Below are 20672 nucleotides of genomic sequence, written 5' to 3'. Positions count from 1 at the left end.
CTTTCTCTGACTGACTTATTTCACTTAGCATAATACACTCTAGCTCCATCCACATCAAGCAAACCATTTTTATTTTTTTATTTTTTAAAGATTTTTATTTATTTATTTGAGAGAGGGAGAAAATGCACATGTTGGGGGGAAGAGCAGAGGGAGAGAATCAAGCAGACACTGCGGTGAGCGCGGAGCCCATCATGGGGCTCAATCCCATGACCCTGAGATCATGACCCAAGCTGAAATCAAGAGTTGGTTGCCTAACCAACTGAGCCACCCAGGTGCCCCAAGCAAAACATTTTTAAATGCAGGGCTAACTGAAGGTTCTGAATGGTGAGTTAAAGGGTATTTAAATTAATGAGGTATTGTTCTTTAGTTATATTAAAATAGTAATCTGTCCTAGGTTCACAACATGAAAAATATTTGTAAAATGGTGTGTTGAAGAACTGTTTAAGTGCCAGAAACACTGTGCCAGATTGTGGAAATTAAATAGTGAACCCGACATAGATAGTACCTGATCAAGGTTTAGCAATCAAAAGATAGAGTTCACCCATTTCCAAGTCTAGAAATAGCTGAAAATAAAAAGGTCCATCATAAAAATTACAGTCTGTAATGTATTAATCTAATCTGTTATTATGTATTATATTTTTTATAGTCTTTTTAAAATTTAAATTCAATTAATTAACGTATAGCATATTATTAGTTTCAGAGGTAGAGTTCAGTGATTCATCAGTTGTATATAACACCCAGTGCTCATTACATCAAGTGCCCTCCTAATGCCCATCGCCCAGTTACCCCATCCCCCCACTCACCTCCCCTCCAGCAACCCTCAGTTTGTTCCCTGTAGTTAAGAGTCTCATGGTTTGTCTCCCTCTCTGATTTCATCTTATAGTCTATTAATACATGATGAATGCAAAAAAGGTAAGGAAGTTTTACTGTCATGGAAGGGTTATTAATCTTAAGGTCATAGATTAGCCATTTGATTTTTTAAAAAATCTTAAAAGCAGAATTAAATACAGTGCTACCATCTGGGATTTATGGGCCGAATATATTCTCAATTAGTAATTTGACAAGGAATCTTTAGTTGTCTCATGTTAAATACATTTCAGTTCTGTTGAAAGGTCAGGGAAGGAGGCAGCAAAGCTAATGGGAACTTTGAGGCACATCTCAGTAAGAAATTCTAAAGCCAGTTTCCTTACAGATTTGCTTTCTGGTCAGTAATTTGACAGTGTTGCTATCAATATATTGCAGCACTTGAGGTAGCAACGATAGTAATGAAGTAACAATAATGGCTGCTGACATTGACCGCATGTGTATTGTGGGCAGCGTTGTGCTCTATTCTTTATGTGAATTGACTTTTTAATCCCCACAGTACTCTGAGATAGTCCCTTAACCCTCTCAGCAGATGGGGAACTTGAGACTTGGATTAGTGGAGTGTCTTGCCCAGTGTCATGTAGCTGACGTGACTGGTGGAGTTGGGATTGGAATCCAGGTGCCTCTCTGGGGAGCCAGTGCTTCTGTACACTGTGGCTTGCTGAAGTTGGGTGTATTCCTGGAAGCAGGCAAAATACCTCAATGTGTATTTCAGTACTGTTATGATGTCATTAAACAGTGTTTTAAGTCACTTCAGTGTTTAGTTACACAGGTGTTCTGCTCAGAAGTAATTACATACAGGATTTTAACACCCAGACATGAACTGGTAGAATGTTGGTATAAATATGTCAATTGTATAAATCAAAAAAATTATGCCACAATTTAATTCACCCACATCAAACACATGATTATGTGTTTCCAGAAGCAGTAGTGAATGATACTAGTGGTGAAAACAAATCTGGAGCAGCAGATATCGCAGCAAGCCAGCATGTGATGGTCTGTGCCCTCCAAGAGCTCGGGAGCCTGGTGCAGAGCCTGAACGCTACTGCATCCCCTCTTATTCAGGAAGCATCTATAGGTATGATAATTCACTTTTGCTGGAATTCTTTTTACCATTTAAAAAAAAAGTCCTAAGTGTGATTGATAATTTAACTTCTGATTAGTTGCTTGCCATTACAATTAGTAGTTTTTCAGATCATTTGTTAAAAGTTGGGTTTTATTTAAGTTAAGATTCACTGGGTTTGTGAATGTTGAATAAATAGTGGAATAAAGTTTGGGGAGACAGAAGAGTCATGATAGTTTGTTTCTAATAATTGGCTAACATTTGTTGAATACATATTTAATTTTTATATCAACATTTATATATTTTTTGAATATAATTATACTACGTTTTTTGTAGAAAATGTTCCTTTGAAATTCTCTACTATTTCTGAGGTTATGTGTTTTTGGCAAAGTTCTGAAAGTACTTGGGTAAAACCATAATGATTATGATTTTAATCATTGTGTTACACATATTCTTCTAGTTCATGAAATCATTTGACTTCATAAAGAGCCCTTTTTTGTGTATTTCTCTATAGGACTTTTGGAAACTGTGACTTCAGTGCTTCTTCATCCAAGTATGGCTGCCCGGCTTGCCGCCGCCTGGTGTTTGCGCTGTGTGGCCGTGGCATTACCATTCCAGCTGACACCATTTCTAGACAGGTGTGCAGAACGGCTCAACAACTTGAAAACGTCCCCAGAAGCTGTTAGTGGATACAGCTTTGCAATGGCTGCTTTGTTAGGTGGAGTTCATCAGTGTCCGTTGGGCATTCCTCATGCCAAGGGAAAGGTATGGCAGAGACCGTGAAATTATAAGTGCTGTCATGTGGGCTTTAGTCTTTCTCGGAACACCTTCTGTGTTTCATGTTGAGCTGGGTGATCAAACAACAGTTGTACTATAGCAATGTAAAATAGAGTGTTCTGCCAATATGGAGTTGACAGACCCTAATTAAAATTTGATATTTAATTTTGCATAGGAATAGTAGATTTTGTCTGGGTATAGTATCATTTTATTTTAGAAGAAAAAAAGACTCTTATGGTAATTATGTAGAAATCAGAGGGTTTTTTTCAGCTTTTAGAGATAAAAATTCATATTGTTGTATTCAAAGATGTCAGGAGACTATGTTATTGCATTTACCATTTTGATAATAATAATAGTTGAATGGTTTTTATGAGTCAGTTCTTTTTTCTTTCTCTTTCTACTATACCTACTAATACTATTATGGTTTTTTTCCCCAAGAATATTAAGTGTTTATGTAAATATTATTTGCAACTTTACATATGTAGATTGGGGCTAGGTTTTTAACTTCTTATTCTTTCTGGGACATCAGGCCCAGATCCTTCGTTCTTAAGAGTTCATAGACGAGCCATGACAGACTGTGGACTCCGGGAAACAAACTGAGGGTTTTAGAGGGGAGGGGGTGGGGGGGTTGGGTTAGCCCGGTGATGGGTATTAAGGAGGGCATGTATTGCATGGAGCACTGGGTGTTATACACAAACAATGAATCATGGAACACTACATCAGAAATTAACGATGTACTGTATGATTAAAAAAAAAAAAAGAGTTCCATAGCTACTGTTTGAATCTTGGCTTCCATTCTCCTTTTGTTGTTCAATTGCCTCCTCTCTGATTATCCTGCCTGCGGTCTTTCTCCCATCTCCCCACATCACTTTCATGTTTCACATTAGCTCAGAGACCCTTTGGGACTACCCAGTGCTCAGAGAATAAATCTAATCCCCTCTGTCTGGTAAACTGGCACCTCCACAGTTTGCCTTCATTCTACCCATTCATTCTCATTTCCCTCTGCTCTACCTAGACTAGTCATCTTGCTTCCTTCCTATGTCTTTTTCAGCCTTCATGCCATTATTCACACATTAGAATCTCGTCCCCCTTCTTGGTCATGTGTACCAAACTGATCCATTTGTTTAGAGGCCCAATTCGAGTGCCATTTCTTTCGTGCAATCTCCTCAGAGCTACTCCATCTTGGATAACCTCCCCTTTGCAGACCAAACTACATCTGTCTTACTGTTTTGTCATTTAATCATGTGCTGCTTATTACTTGCCGTTTTCCCTCTGACTTCTCTAAAACTGTAAGTCTTAGCTTAATGGCAGAAACATAATGGGAGTTCAACAAATCTCTGAGTATAGGAGAATAGTACTACCAATAATAGCGTTTATGAAATGGTTACATGAACCAGCACTCTTCTGAGTGCTTTGCTGTATTAACTTATTTAATCCTAGCTGGAGTGAGGTTGGCATTCCTATTATTCCTATTTTACCAATGAGGGAACTGAGGCAGGGAAGTTAACTTATCCCAGGTCAGAAAGCCGGGAAATGACAAAGCTAGGATATGAACCCAGGCAGTCTGGCTCTGGAGCTCTCTCTTAACCGCTGTGCTGTGTGGGGCCTCCTCAGAGACAGCCGTGCAATCAGAATTAAGTAGGTCTTGATGTTGCCTCTTTTAAAACATGTTAACAGCAGCAACAAAAAAGGACAACTTCTTTTTTTAACTAAGCATACTAGCTATGTATATTCTTATTTAAATTCTTATTTAAATTGTTTCAGTTAAAATCCAATTCTAAACTTCTCTTGCAGATGGTAGTTAGTATTGCTGAAGATCTCTTACGAACTGCTGCCCAAAATAGCAGGCTGTCTTTACAGCGCACCCAAGCTGGATGGCTTTTACTTGGAGCACTTATGACTTTAGGTATAGTCATATTTGAGTAGGATCTTGTCTAACTGTATAACTGTCAGTAGACGGTAAAGAAAATTTGATTTAAAAGTATTAAACTTCACATTTTAGACTTTGAATGACATGATAAAATTGGTGAAGATGTTTTTCCTCTTATTTGGGAGTAGATTCCTATTTTTGGTAATTTCTGCTTAAGTGCATTTAATGAGAAAATTGTTAACAAAATTTCACCTTTACTATCAGAAAAGCCCTGGTCTAACTAAATTGGTTTAGTGTTAACCGAATGATGAGAGTACTGGGGCACATTCCATCCCCAGAGTGATGTGAGTGACATGATTTTGGTTCATGATTTTAGTAGGGTTATAAGGTCACATTTAAATGATCTTGTTGGTGCTGCTTTTCTGGGGTTGCCCGTCTGCATTTCACTATCCTAAGTGCTATGACAAATCTGAGATGCAGGCAAAATTTAGCACTGTACACAGAACAGAAAGACATGCTGTCATGGAGATGAGATGTGTCTACTTTTTAGGTCACATATTCAGCTGCTGCTGTGAGAAAGGGTGTGTATGTGTCTGTGCGCTACAGAGTCACTCACCACTTCTACCTTCTGGAAGTTATACTTTGACCTGGTTTTCTAAAGAAAATAAAAAGTGCTAACTTTTCCAGAAATTTATGTTAAATATGTAAAATGATACGTGAAAGGAATTTCTTAGCAATGTAAATTCTTAGTTCTAAACATACTGCTCCTCTATAAAACAAAATTAGCCATATCCATTGCCCCCCCCAAATGGAGGAATATATAGATGTGTGTGTGTGGGACTGGGGGTCTATGTTTATATACTTATGTATTTATAGAAAAGATACAATAAGATGTGTCCCAGATGTATTTCATTATTGATAATGCATGATCCAACATTCTGAATATAGTTGGGTAATTTCTTTTAAAGTACTTTTTATGGATTTATGTTTGGCTGCTAAAAATATTGCTACTTTGTAGGTGAGTTTTATTATGCTTTAATAGATAGGTTAAGAAACATTTTCAGGTGGGGGAGGAGGAAGTGGAGGACGACGGTCAGAAGGTATATCCTTGCAGTTCTGAGCTAAGTACAGGGATGTGGCATGCGGCACTGTGGGTCCAGAAAACACTCCTGTGTGACAGACAGGAGAGCTGATAAGAGAGTCAATCCTGAGAGTTGGTGTCACAAGAAGAAAATTAAAAAATTTTTTTTTTCATTTTATTGTGTCTATATGAGATGATGAATGTTGGCTGCACCTGTCGTGGTACTCATTTTACAATTATTTGTAACCCAAACCATCATGCTGCACATTTTAAACTTATACAGTGATGTGTGTCAATCATTTCTCAAACTGGAAAATAAAAGACACATATTTACTATTACAGATAAAGATAGAGTGAAATGATAGGTATTGTTAAAGCCTGTGTGGGGGGTCTTTGACTTTTGTTTGTAGTATATGTTTTATATATATGGTTATATGTATGGTTTCACATTCTTGTTTTCTCCAATAGGACCATCTGTTGTTCGTTATCATCTGCCCAAGATGTTGTTACTGTGGAGAAATGTTTTTCCCCGTTCTCTAAAGGAATTGGAGGCCGAGAAGGCCCGAGGCGATTCTTTTACCTGGCAGGTAACATTGGAAGGTCGTGCCGGAGCTTTATGTGGTAAGAACTGAAAGGATTGCACTCTCAGAATATTATTTTATTACTAAAATATTTGTGAAGGGAAGGAAAATCACTACTTCAAATTTTATTTTAATGTGTAATGATAAATTCATAGACTTGTAGATTTAGAAAGAAACTTTATAAATAACCTGTGCCGGTTTGCTAATTTTGCAATGGAAATGAAGCTGAGACTCTGAAAACGAGGTTAGCATTAGTGGTAAGATGAAAGCCGGAGCCCAGGCCTTTGATTGCTGGTTATTGCAGTTGTCCACCTGTCAGAGAGGCAGTGGCCACCACATAAACAGCCCAGTCGGTATTCAAAGGAAGAAGAAACTCAGGATCTCCAAGGTTACTGAGTTGACAGCAAGTCTTTTCATAATGGACAGACAGCTAGCATTATCAAATCTGCAAATGTTGATGCATTTTTTTCCAGACATCAGTATTACAAAAATTATGAAAAAAGTTGTTTTTATATAGAAGTCAGCAACTTACAGGAAATGCTCAAGTTTGGTTTCCTTTGAGAACTAGAATTATACTGGGTGACTCTGTTCTTTTTTGGTTTATCTCAGAGTGAAAAGTCCTTCTTTTTCCAAATTGTGGGAAAGAGATATACACTAAAGCATAAGGGCGGCAGGGCAAGGGGCCTGTTTTGTTCCCACACATCTAAGAGCTGTTTTTGTCTTAGTTCTGTAGCTAAAGAGGCAGCAAAGATGTTCCTTCTCACTGAGCTATTTTGTGCACTCTTGGTTCTGTCTTGAAACCGCTTTCTTTGTAGTTATCTGAATTTAGTGATGTTACAAGACCTTTGATTTCCCACTCACAGAAATCTCCTAACAAATATCTTCCCTCCCTCCACCTTTCTTCTAGCCTTTTCTAATGATCTTTCTCTGTAGTTGCAGTTAGTTCTTCTTGTGGTTTGACCTGATTTCAGAACCTTGTGTTTTATAATAATGGAGAATTATAGGTATCTTTATATAATTCTATAATTATTTTATTTCACAAAAGCTAGCCTAAATCTGTTATTTTAAAAATTTTATCTAGCAATGAGGAGTTTCGTTGCACATTGCCCTGAGCTCCTAACTGAAGATGTGATTAGAAAATTGATGACCCCTATTGAATGTGCCATGACTATGATGTCACAGTAAGTAAGCAATTATGACAAGTTAACATCCAGTTTTACATATTTATAAATAGTCATGTTTTGTGCTTCCCTCTAATATCATATACGAAACATATAAAACTTTACTGTTTTAAAATGACTTTAAAATTATAGTAATGGTATGGATCGAAATAAAATTGTATTTTATAGTGTTCCAGTAAAGGCCATGGAATAAACTAAAATGAAAATGTTATATTCGCCAATGTATTTTGACAGTTCATCGATACACTACTGAAAATGTTTTAAGTAACACTTATTCTAGTGCTGATACCAACTATACTTTTGATATTTTAGCATTCCATCTGTAATTAAAGCCCATGGAGCCCATCTGAAAGCCAGTGCTGCAATGGTCCGTTTAAGACTTTATGATATCTTGGCTTTGTTACCTCCAAAAACTTATGAAGGTAAATAAAATTTACGGTATCTAATAAAAATTTTTCAGTATACCTTTCCAGTTCTTCACAGTATTATAGAGTTCTGACCAAGACTCTCCCCTGACTTTGCAGAGGAAGACAACCATTTTACTTTTCTTTATATAGAGTAGCTAACACTTGTTGAGCACTTACTGTGTTCCGGGTCTGTTCTAATCCCTGTACGTGCATTACCTCCATTGACTCTAACCACAACTCTGTGAGGTAATGCAGCTGTATTTTATGAACCGTGGGTACAGAGAGGTAAGGTAACTTGCCCAAGTCTGAGATCTAGTAAGTGGCAGAGCTTGGATTCAAACCCAGCTGGTTCAGCTTTAAAGTCTATGCTTTTATTTATTTATTTTTTTAAAGATTTTTATCTTTAAAGCACAAGGGGGAGAGAGTTAGAGGGAGAAGCAGACTCCCTGATGAGCAGGGAGCCCCATCTGGGGATGGATCCCAGGACCCCAGGATCATGACCTGAGCTGAAGGCAGATGCTTAACCGACTGAGCCACCAGGCGCTCCTCTGTGCTTTTAATTACTATCTTAAACTGCTTCATCTGTATTATGACATAGATAATAATTTAGGAATCTTGACAGACAATTATAATGTACTTTGCAGATATCAAATATTATATAAAGTACTAATATTAAAATAAGCTATTGATTTGTCTTCAGTTCAGCCACGCCTAAGAATTCTCATGTGCTCTGGTTCAGTGTTTGCACATCATTGGGTAATTAATAATAAATAATAATTGTGTCATATTTAATATATTTAAATAGATCTTTAAAGCATTAAAATATTTTAATATATTTAAATTTATTAAGTTTAAATGTGAATATTTAATATAGATATATATTTGAGTAGTTTTGTTACTTTAAATAATTTGGGCTAAAAGGCATAATACAATAATAAAAAATAAAATATCATTATTGTGTGTTTAAACCAGCATTAAAATATTTAATATAGATTTTTTTAAAAAAAGAGAACAGGGACTTAATTATTTCATCCCTGTAGAACATGTTGCTTCTTTCTGTGGGCAATGATTGTAATTTTCATAAAAATTATTCTTTCTTATCTGATCTGATGTTCTGTTTTTTAGGATCTTTCAACGCGCTTCTTAGAGAACTGGTAGCAGAATTCACTTTGACTGACAATTCAGCCAACACAACTACTTCCCTCCTCAGATCCCTCTGCCATTATGATGACAGTGTTCTTCTAGGTTCCTGGCTTCAAGAAACTGACCATAAATCAATTGAAGACCAGGTAGCAAACCATACAGGGAATTGAAATACAACTGAATCAAAAGCAGTGGTGTTGATGAGCACTGGGTGTTATATGCAGCTAATGAATCATTGAACACTACATCAAAAACTAATGATGTCCTATATGTTGGCTAACTAAACATAATGAAAAAATAAAAAAAACAAAAGCAATGGTGTTATTATACATAGTCATTTAAAATATTGCAGACTAAAGTTTTATTTTGGCTTTCTTAGACATTTAAAGATAGCTTCCTGATGGTAGATAAATAGTGAAAAAAGGTAAATTTCTTGCATTCTTTTAAAAAAAAGAGTTACTAAAGCTTCTTTTAATGAGTTTTTTGGGGGTTTAAGTTATGCACATTTTAAGGTGGGCAGTATAAAAATGTTTTAGAATGAATAAGCATTTTCTTAAAATTATACAAGGTGTTACTGATGGCTTGTTTCATGGCCAGATCATATTTTTATCTGTTTAAAAATTTTCAGATTCAATCATTCTTGTGGTTTTTTTTGTTGGAAATTTTCAGATTCAGTCATTCTTGGTTTTTTTTGTTGATATTGTTACCTTTTTTCCTTCCTCTCATTCTGTTCTTCATGCCTAATACTCCCTCATGTAGATTTTGAATGATTTTTATGTCACTCTTTTCATAGCTCCAGCCGAACAGTGCGTCTGGAAGTGGGGCTCTGGAGCATGATCCGTCCTCCATTTACTTACGAATACCTGCCGGAGAAGCTGTGCCTGGTCCTCTTCCTCTAGGGGTTTCAGTCATTGATGCTTCCGTGGCTCTTTTTGGTGTAGTGTTTCCTCATGTTTCTTATAAACACCGGTTAGTATAAAGTCAGTTGGGTAATTTTAGTTAAATATTAATTATACCAGAGGAGTGGTGGGTAGCGGGATAGGTTAAGGAGGTGATGGGGATCAAAGGGTGTGCTTGTTGTGAGGAGCACCGGGTATTGCGTGAAGGTGTTGAATCACTACGTCGTACTCCTGAAACTAACACTACACTGTATGTTAACTAACTGGAATTTAAATAAAAACTTTAAAAATAAATAAATAAAATTTAAAAATTTTAAAGTATTTAACATAAATAAAGTTATCTATCAGGAAATATATATAAATTATATTCAAACAATAGATTTTCCCATCCCAGTTACCTACAATAAGGTGAATTACTACTTAAATAATAGGCTTATAAATTCAGTAACATAAGTGACACGAACATAATGGAAAAAAATTGCATGAAAATTCCACATAATTTGAAACTGTTCTTAAGATTTGTCTCTGTGTACTAGCGTCTGGTACCATTGTGTTGTGGACTGTGTCTTAAACAGCAAGATTTTCATTTCAGTAGTTCATTTGCCAGTTCATAAGTAGGTTTTCACTATATCTTTAGTGAGGAACATCAATTTGCTAAGTGTTTTTTTGTTACTGAAGAAGTTAATGAGTGAGAAGTCTACTCTCTAATGTTTGTCATTCAGTTTGAGTCTGGAACTTGGGAAACTAAAATAACTGGTTGTTTTTCTAATAGGAGCATTTTGGTTTGCTGTATTCTTTGTACACAGACACTCTCCCTAACTTTAGTAGGCATTTTGTCTATTTATGGTGGTTTTCTCAAAAGGAAGAGTGAAAGTGAATTAGTGTAAGACACTCACAGGTAACTTGTTAAACAAAATATGCTTTTAGGGGCCCTTGGCTGGCTCAGTCAGTGGAGTGTGTGATTTGATTCTGGGGTTGTGAGATCAAGCCCCATGTTGGGTGTAGAAATTACTTAAAGGTAAAAAAGCTTTTAAAAATATATATTCATTCGTTCATTCATTCGTTTTTAAAGATTTTATTTTTAAGGAATCTTTATACCCAATGTGGGGCTCGAACTCACAACCCCAAGGTCAAGAGTCACATGTTCTTCCGACTGAGCAAGCCAGGCGCCTCCCCACCCAAAAATAAAAAATATATGCTTTTAAAACATTGTTATATTGGCATATAAAATATAACACAAATATAAAGGATAACATAAGTGTTCCTTTAAAAATATGTAGTGTAGTTTACTTGATTAATTGCTTTTTAATTTGAGAAGAAAAATTTCAGTGTGAAATTTCGCTTCACCCAGATATCTTTAAGAATATTTGGTTGCCACATAAATGTTGAAGAACATTAAAGGTGAAAGAATCTCCTAAAGCATCAAATTTAATGTCCTTATATTAAATCTGAGGAAATCCAGGTCCAAGAATTTGTGGTTTGCCCAAAGTTATATAGCTAGTTATGAGAGCTATAATTAGAGTCCAGGATTCTCTTAAATATTAAATCACTTTTGTACAAGGTGAACTATTAATAAATACATTCTGTTAAAAATATAATAACTTAAATATCCAATGATGGAGGAATGACTAAATCAATTATGAAAAGTCAACAGGCTAGAATATTTTTTATATAGACAATGTTTTGATATCAGAACATACTCTTTATATAATGTTAAATGAAAAAAATAAAAGGCAAGAAATGATCCCAGTTTGGTATTTTAAAATACATAAAAATGTGCATGTGTATACCAATACATGTGTATATGCGAATACATAAGAAAAAACCTGAAAGGAAATAACTGTACCTGAGGGTAAGAGTAGTTATTTCTGGTTAGTAACTTTTTGTTAGTAGTCTTCAAATTAAATGAAATGAATATTTTATTTTTTTTCTTTTTCTCTTTTTGTTATGTTTAGTTAGGCACTGTAAATATTTTATAATAAAAACATTTTTTAAATAAGTCATTTAAAAGGTTGTGTACTTGAGTTCAGTTATAGGTAAATGATGCTTAACAGTAGTGTTGGAGACGTGTCTCTCTTCTTACATGTGTACTTGAAAAAGTAGTGTGAATAATGCCCTGCTTCCTCATCCATAGAAGATGTGGTTCTATGTCAGAACAAGTGTTAAAGTAGTCAGTTTTAGCCCCCAGTAACTCTGACTGGAGTTCCTGCTGGAGACTAGATGATTTCTTCCTCTGTGGTTTTGAAGAATGCTTTGACCTGAGACCTATGGCCTATTATACATTGAGCTTAAATCCTTATAGTGACCTTACAGAGATAATGATTTCCTACTTTAGTTCATAGTGATTTTAGTACTAAATCCAACTTCCTGGCATTCCTGTGCCCATCCCATTTATTTTTAGAATCTGAAATGATCTCATTCTATAAGAATAGTCTCAAATGGCTGTGAGGATTTTTTTATTTTTTTGCTGCCTCATTTAAATAATTTGAAATAATAAAAATCACTTCAAATTTTCTACATTAACAAAAATGACCAAAGCTAAATCTTTTTAAAAATCTCCCAGTTAGCTTCTGAGAATAGGACATGAGGTACTATTTTCTTCCATGTGAGACTATTTTAAAAGAAGAAAAAATTATGCCACATTTTAAATTTCCAACTTAAAAATCTTCTGCACAGATGCATAATTAATGATTGTTATTCTATTTACGAAACCTCGAGCACCTACTCTATGCCAGGCACTTTGTTAGATGCTGGGGTTAATGTTAGAGAACACTGAAATTATGACCTTGTTTTGTTAATTAAAACTTAATATTTAGTCGCTCACTTTGTTCCAGTTAAAAACCACATGTCCCGGGATCAGTTCAGGAGGAGGAGATCTGGTTTGAACCAGTTGCAGGAATGAAATAGAAATGAAACAGCATGGGTCATTATTTGTTACACCCTTAGCTGTTGCTCTTATTTGTTTCCTGAGCCATATTTGAATAAAAAGTATTGCTAATGTTATCTTTGTTCTGTGTTTATAGATTACAAATGTTGGATCACTTTGCTGAGTGTGTTAAACAAGCCAAAGGTGTCCGCCAGCAGGCTGTGCAGCTTAATATTTTTACTGCCGTTCTTAGTGCACTAAAGGTATTTACTTTTAAGACATAAGTATTCTGACCTAAGATTTTAATTAATGCCTTTAATAAGACAGGTATATCTAGACCGTTATGATGATCATATGTGTATCACTTGATAACTATGTTTTTATATTAGTTTAATTAAATAATTAGAAGCTGTTAGACTCATTGTAATTAAATAAGTGTTTTATATTTTAATAATGTTAAAGTTCATGTTTCGATGTGACCTTTCAGATTTTACAAATGCTAGTAAGTTCTTTCAGAATTTTCAAAGATGTCTAACGCAATCTGATATTCTACTGAAGGTTAACCAGATAAAGCTTAAGTTCAATTTGTGGTTTAGACCATAAATCAGGAGAGGCTATGTTGTATAGCTGAAGGAAGGCTGCATTTAGAGACTGTGTTCTGGTTTAGCTCTCATTAGGTTTATGTCTTGTGCAGTTCCTTTAACCTTTTGAACCTCGGTTTCTACATGTATGAAGTGAAATAACGAATATGTTGCCCAGCTCTCAGAGTTCATGCACTGTTTTATGCAGCTTCTCATGATGTATTTGGAAACTTTTTATACTGATCAGCACTAAGCTTATTTTAAGGTTTTACTCGTAAAATAAAATGTCAGCAAGTACAAGTGTTTAAATGGGCATGAATTAAATCATGGTTTGTAAACATCAGGGAAAAGGGACATAGGCACTGATTATAGAAATATAAGTTTGTATCATTTATATAACTGTTAGTATATGCCCTATTTAGAGACCATCAGCTAATACCAACATCTGAGTTTTTTAAAAAAGAATTGGGTAGTCATGGTCTGGTAGGCCCGTGTACCAACTATAATATTGGTCCGCAGTACACATTTCTTCATAGATTTGCTCACTAATGCCTCTGTTGTAGTTAACATTTCCTGCGGCACCATGAGTTGAATTTTGGTCTCAAGTAAGTAAGTTAAGTTCCATGACAGTAAGTGTACCTAGAACAGAAATATTAACATTTAATATGATGCTAAGTGAAATAAGTCAAGCAGAGAAAGACAATTATCCTAAGGTTTCTCTCATCTATGGAACATAAGAACTAGGAAGATCGGTAGGGGAAGAAAGGGATAAAGAAAGGGGGGTAATCAGAAGGGGGAATGAAGCATGAGAGACTATGGACTCTGAAAAAACAAACTGAGGGCTTCAGAGGGGAGAGGGGTGGGGGAATGGGATAGGCTGGTGATGGGTAGTAAGGAGGGCATGTATTGCATGGTGCACTGGGCATTATACGCAACTAATGAATCATCGAACTTTACATCAAAAACCAGGGATGTACTGTATGGTGAATAACATGATATAATAAAAATATTATTATGAAAAAATAATATGATGAACAAATTGTATCAGTATTCAGTTACTGATATTTTTACCCCTTTTAATCTTTTTATACATATTGAATGTACTCTTGATGACATAATTACGTTCTCTGAAATTTTTATATAAACAAATCAAAGTTTTATACTCATCAGACCTTTTCCTTACTTAAAGTTCTAATGATAAATGTCAATCAGTTGAACAACAGTTGATTTAATAGTACAGTGTCCTTTATAAATAAAAACAATTTTTAAGCATTAGTCTTTGGATAGAGATACTTCCAGGGATTGTTCATTTTAGGGCTGATTGACTATAACTATGTTATATATCATGTTCTGAATCATGTTTAGGAAACTGAATACTGTCGATTTAACAGGTATTGATTCTAGACGTAGTATATACATGTGAAAGATGCTTGAAGAAAGGGAAGGGGTGGGGGAATGAGTAAAATAGGTGAATGGGATTAAGAGCTACAAACTAACAGTTATAAACTAAATAGGTCACAGGAATGCAGCATGGGGAGTATAGTTAATAGTGTAATAATGTTGCACAGTGACACATTGTAACTACACTTATGACGAGCGTAGCCCAATGGGTAAAATTGTCCAATCACTGTGTGTTGTACACCTGAAACTAATGTTGTATGTCAACTATGCTTCAGTTTTAAAAAAGAGGGTTGATATATGCACCCCTATTTTATAGCAGCATTATTTATAATCACGAAGATTTGGAAGCAGCCCAAGTGCCCATCAATACATGAATGGATAAAAAGAGGTGATATATATATATACATATATATATATATATATATATATGTATATATATACATGTATATATGTATATATATATATATACATGTATATATGTACGTATATATATATATATACATATATATAATGGAATATTAGCCATAAAAAGAAATGAAATCTTGCCATTTGCAATGACATGGGTAGAACTAGAGAGTATAATGCTAAGTGAAATAAGTCAGTCAGAGAAAGACAAATACTATATGATTCCACTCATATGTGGAATTTAGGAAACAAAACAAATGAGCAAAGGGGAAAAAGAGAGATAAATCAAGAAACAAACTCTTCAACTATTGAGAGCAAACTGGTTATCAGAGGGGAGGTGTGTGGGTGGATGGGTGAAATAGGTGATGGGGATTAAGGAGTGCACTTGTCATGGTGAGCACTGAGTGATTAAAATAAAAACGCAGAAGATATGAACAGACACTTTTCCAATGAAGACATACAAATGGCTAACAGACACATGAAAAAATGTTCAAAATCATTAGCCATCAGGGAAATTGAAATCAAAACCACATTGAGATACCACCTTACGCCAGTTAGAATGGCAAAAATTGACAAGGCAGGAAACAACAAATGTTGGAGAGGATGTGGAGAAAGGGGATCCCTCTTACACTGCTGGTGGGAATGTAAGTTGGTACAGCCACTTTGGAAAACAGTGTGGAGGTCCCTTAAAAAGTTAAAAATTGAGCTACCCTGTGATCCAGCAATTGCACTACTGAGTATTTACCCCAAAGATACAGACGTAGTGAAGAGAAGGGCCATATGCACCCCAATGTTCATAGCAGCATTGTCCACAATAGCTAAATCGTGGAAGGAACTGAGATGCCCTTCAACAGATGACTGGATTAAGAAGATGTGGTCCATATATACAATGGAATATCAAAAAGAACGATTTCACAACATTTGCAGCTACATGGAAGGGACTGGAGGAGATAATGCTAAACGAAATAAGTCAAGCAGAGAAAGACAATTATCTATAGTTTCACTCATTTATGGAACATAAGAAATAGGAAGATTGGTAGGAGAAGAAAGGGAAGAAGAAAGCGGGGGTAAACAGAAGGGGGGAATGAACCATGAGAGACTATGGACTCTGGGAAACAAACTGAGGGCTTCAGAGGGGAGGGGGTGGGGGAATGGGATATAATGGGTGGGTGATGGGTATTAAGGAGAGCACGTATTGCATGGTGCACTGGGTGTTATACGCAAGTAATGAATCATGGAACTTTACATAAAAAGCTAAGGATGTACTGTATGGTGACTAACATAATAAAAATTATAAATAAAATAAAAACTTTAAAAAATTAAAAAATAAAAAGTTGAAAAAAGTGGATGAAGTGGGTATATTTACAAAGATTGCAGCACATTTTTTTTATTTAATATGAATTTGCACTGGGTGTTATACGCAAGTAATGAATCATGGAACTTTACATAAAAAGCTAAGGATGTACTGTATGGTGACTAACATAATAAAAATTATAAATAAAATAAAAACTTTAAAAAATTAAAAAATAAAAAGTTGAAAAAAGTGGATGAAGTGGGTATATTTACAAAGATTGCAGCACATTTTTTTTATTTAATATGAATTTTGAATTGCCTTTTTTTTTTTTTTTTTTAAATAACCNTAGGGCCTGGCTGAAAACAAAAGTACTTTAGGACCTGAGGAAGTTCGTAAGTCTGCTCTGACTCTGGTTATGGGTGCTCTGGATAACCCAAACCCCATCTTACGATGTGCAGCAGGGGAAGCTCTTGGAAGAATGGCTCAGGTGGTTGGGGAAGCAACCTTCATTGCTAGAATGGCCCAATATAGCTTTGACAAGTAAGTGGGTCTCTTTACTGACAAGTAACTTTCTTATAGAAGCAAAGATATCTTTTTAAGTAATCAATAATTATAGTAATTGGATGATATGTTTTCCACATGTTACAGCATATGACAAAATTTTGTAGTTTTTATAATGATCTTAATCTTTTTTATAATGATCTTAATTTTTAATTCAGTAATTGTTTAAACTCTAGAATCTGGGGAAGTCATTATATTATAGATACTTTCAGCATGGTGAGGTTTCAGCCTTTGAATGTTACATAACGGAATCAAGAGGACTGTTAATAGGACTTCTCTTAGTTATGTGTGTTCTGCTCTGAAGAGATGCTCTGGTCGTCCCTTTCTCTTATCTCTGCCCCCCACATTATACTTTTTGTTAATTGGTCACTTTTTGGAATAAGCCATTCTTTTTCTAATTGCCAGCAAGTTTATCATCTCTTAAATTATCCCTGTAACAGGGGAAAAGTTATAGTAATTGGATGTTTGAGTATTAGATTTCAAGGATTTCTTTGCATTTTAATTAAAAAGAGTGGTCTCCGAGCTCCAAATAAGTACGATTAAGATGATGCAGTTATTAGTGACTCTTGGTTGTTAATCAAGTACTTAAGTAGAGAAGTTGAAAATCAGGTGTGGTGAAGAACTGATACTTGAGTTATATAATAACTGTTCTTCACGATTGTATATTTTGAGTACTAATTATACCAAAGTAGGCCATAATCTTTAATGAGAGAGGTGGGGGTAAGCAATGGTGGTGAAGCAGTAGGTTTGAGGAAAAAGTATTTTCTGAATTCTTGGTTATGTGAGGATGGTTTTCCCTGTCTTCAAACATGAACAGCAGTTTGTCTGGCTATAGGATAACGCCCCAGTGTATTGTTTGAATCACCAAGGATAATACGAGCAAGCAGAAGATAAAATATCCCCAGATACTTACTTTTCCGCAGGATGACTTCTGCCATTTTCTAGCAATAGATTAGTCTTGTTTTTCCAAGTATGTCATTGATTCTGAAATCAACTTTCGTTAAAGATGTATTTAAATATACAACCAATCTTACCTTCAATAATAGGTAAAATAAGAGTGTATTTGTTTGAAAAACTCCCGAGTGGTAATTTCGTTTTTTAGTTCAAGGAGTTTTAATTTACAAGTATTTTCAATACTTGTTGGGGTATTTATTTTTTTACTTATTCTGGCGAAACACGAAGACTTTCATTCATATTCATATATGTCTGGTTAATGGTTTGCAAGTATTTTAAGTGCCTACTTTCATTAGCTTTTCCAAATAATTGATTATGATTTGAAGTTAATTCTTACATGCATTTTAAGTTGCCCATTTTTCACAGTTCATCTGACATTAGAATTCGTTTTAAATTCTCTACAAAACATCATAATTAATTGGCAGTGTTTTTTGTTTTTTTATTTAAATTCAATTAGCCAATATACATTTTTTCTTTCTTTTATGCTACCATATAAAGTAATGGTACATTTAAAAATCTATGGTATCTTTGAGGCACTTGGGTGGCTCAATTGGTTAAGCATCCAACTCTTTTTTTTTTTTTAAGATTTTATTTATTTATTTGACAGAGAGACAGCCAGCGAGAGAGGGAACACAAGCAGGGGGAGTGGGAGAGGAAGAAGCAGGCTCCCAGCGGCGGAGCCCGATGTGGGACTCGATCCCGGAACGCCAGGATCACGCCCTGACTCGAAGGCAGCCGCCTAACGACTGTGCTACCCAGGCGCCCCTAAGCATCCAACTCTTGATCTCAGCTGAGGTCTTGATCTCAGGGTCATGAGTTCGGGTCCCACATTGGGCTCTACACTGGGCGTGGAGACTACTTAAAAAATAAATAAATAGGGGCGCCTGGGTGGCTTAGTCGGTTAAGCCTGCAACTCTTGGTTTCAACTCAGGTCATAATCTCAAGGTCTTGAGATCAAGCCCCTACTTGGGCTCCCTGCTCAGTGCGGAGTCTGTTTCCCCTCTCTGTCTTTTTCTCTCTCTCCCTCAGCCCCTCCCCTGGTTGTGCACTCTCTCTCTAAAATGAATAAATAAATCTTTAAAATAAATAAAAGTAAAAATAGAGATCTGTGGTATCTTAGATTAGCTTGAAAAAGTTTCAGTGTCCTCCTGTAGAATGTTTTCATCTACAGTATCTTTTATTGATTTAATATCTGACTATGAAAATCCAAAAATACTTACACATACAGATCTATCAACTATATTTGCACACTAAAATCTTATGCCATCTTAGCATTTAGACAGGAATCATTCCAATAAACCATTCTCGTTAACGGGGAGTTGCTTCAACTGCTTAAGACCTCTTTCAGAAGGAAATAAAAATCATTACTGGTTGAATTTGTTTCCATTCAAACTGAAAATCACTTTGAGACCCCTGGGAAAGTAGCTTAGATTATTCAGTCTATTGAATAGATGATTATCACTGAGAGAATTGGCCCAGCTTTTTATCTCACTGAAATGTTACCTTTTGAAAAGCACCAACATGAAGGCAGCTTTGTAATCTGTGTAATGCTTTAGAATTCACAGGTTGCATTCATTCCTAACTTCCTTCATTCCCCAAAATGACTGCTATGGAGAAACTGAGTCATAGAGTGATAGAGGTTACTTATCCAAGGATGTAATATGTTAGAAATACTGCCAAGAATAGACTTAGTTTACTTCCATCATTACTACCTTTCTTCGTATCTGTTTTGTGACAGCACTTGGAATTTTTCTTTCTTCACCATAGGCAAACTGACCAGCCAGAGTCTTGGTGTTGGATTTTCATCTCTTGGCTTTATTTTACTTTTATGGGTTTAACAGAAGTTCCGTCATGGATGGCTTACTGAGATTTACAATACAGTTCTGAAAATGCAACCAAGCTTTCTCTCTAGACATCTTTGTTATTTGGTACTCTCTTCTTAGTGGTATTTTATCCTGTTGGATTTTTTTTTATCCTGTTTTCTAATAGTAACTGACTATGTTGGTACATGATTATGAGTCATAGTATTTTATAGCTGAAAAAGTATTGTTACATGTATTCTTGTATTTGATCTTTCCCAATGTCCAAAATGAGGTTTAGAGGTTCTGTTTTTTTTAATAATAATTTTTTATTATGTTATATTAGTCACCATACAGTATATCCTTAGCTTTTGATGTAGTGTTCCATGATTCATTATTTGCATATAATACCCAGTACACCATGCAATATGTGCCCTCCTTAATACCCATCACCGGTCTATCCCAGTCCCCCAAGGTTAGTTCTGTTTCAAACTCTCTACATTGCTACTTACATATGAATAAAATAATGAAATCTATTCTTTCAAATAAACATTAAAAATATATACAGGACTTGCACTGCCAGTCATGGTGGAAGGACAGGGGCTAGGTTTTTGCTGCTGTCTTAAACAACTAGAAAACTAGATAAAATAAATGAAACAATGGTTTTCAGACATTGGACAACAGCCAGCATAGAGCAGTGATCCCTGTGAAATCAAAACAAACAAGGGGAACACTATAATTGCTCCAGATTTCTGCCTGGAAAGAGTTACCAGGCTGAAATGCAGGGATAGGAAACCCAAGCCTAACTGAGTTAAGGAGAAAGAACTTGAGTTTTGGGAGGTCAACATAGCTAGAATGTGTGGAATAGAATGTGTGAGAGGAGAGAGCTGCACAGAAAGAGAGCTATGAGCAGAGGAGTCATTTCACGTCTTTGGCTGAGTGCTG

The 20672-nt window shown here is 35.5% G+C and overlaps 1 protein-coding gene across 1 annotated transcript in view; it reads left to right on the top strand.

Moving 5' to 3' along the window:
- The window catches only part of HEATR5B (HEAT repeat containing 5B), a 102369-nt gene that overhangs the window by 18193 nt on the left and 63504 nt on the right, over positions 1-20672 (top strand). Inside the window, exons 9-18 of the mRNA XM_008700232.2 lie at positions 1787-1942; positions 2442-2692; positions 4499-4610; positions 6124-6276; positions 7318-7417; positions 7730-7839; positions 8950-9113; positions 9761-9936; positions 12890-12995; positions 16763-16953. Of these exons, the coding sequence (XP_008698454.1) occupies positions 1787-1942; positions 2442-2692; positions 4499-4610; positions 6124-6276; positions 7318-7417; positions 7730-7839; positions 8950-9113; positions 9761-9936; positions 12890-12995; positions 16763-16953 (1519 nt within the window). The remainder of the gene's footprint in view (positions 1-1786; positions 1943-2441; positions 2693-4498; positions 4611-6123; positions 6277-7317; positions 7418-7729; positions 7840-8949; positions 9114-9760; positions 9937-12889; positions 12996-16762; positions 16954-20672) is intronic.

Source organism: Ursus maritimus, unplaced genomic scaffold (genome assembly GCF_017311325.1).
Source record: "Ursus maritimus isolate PB19 unplaced genomic scaffold, ASM1731132v1 scaffold_6, whole genome shotgun sequence".
NCBI classification, from domain to species: Eukaryota; Metazoa; Chordata; class Mammalia; order Carnivora; family Ursidae; genus Ursus; species Ursus maritimus.
This window is presented reverse-complemented; position numbering and strand designations above follow the sequence as displayed.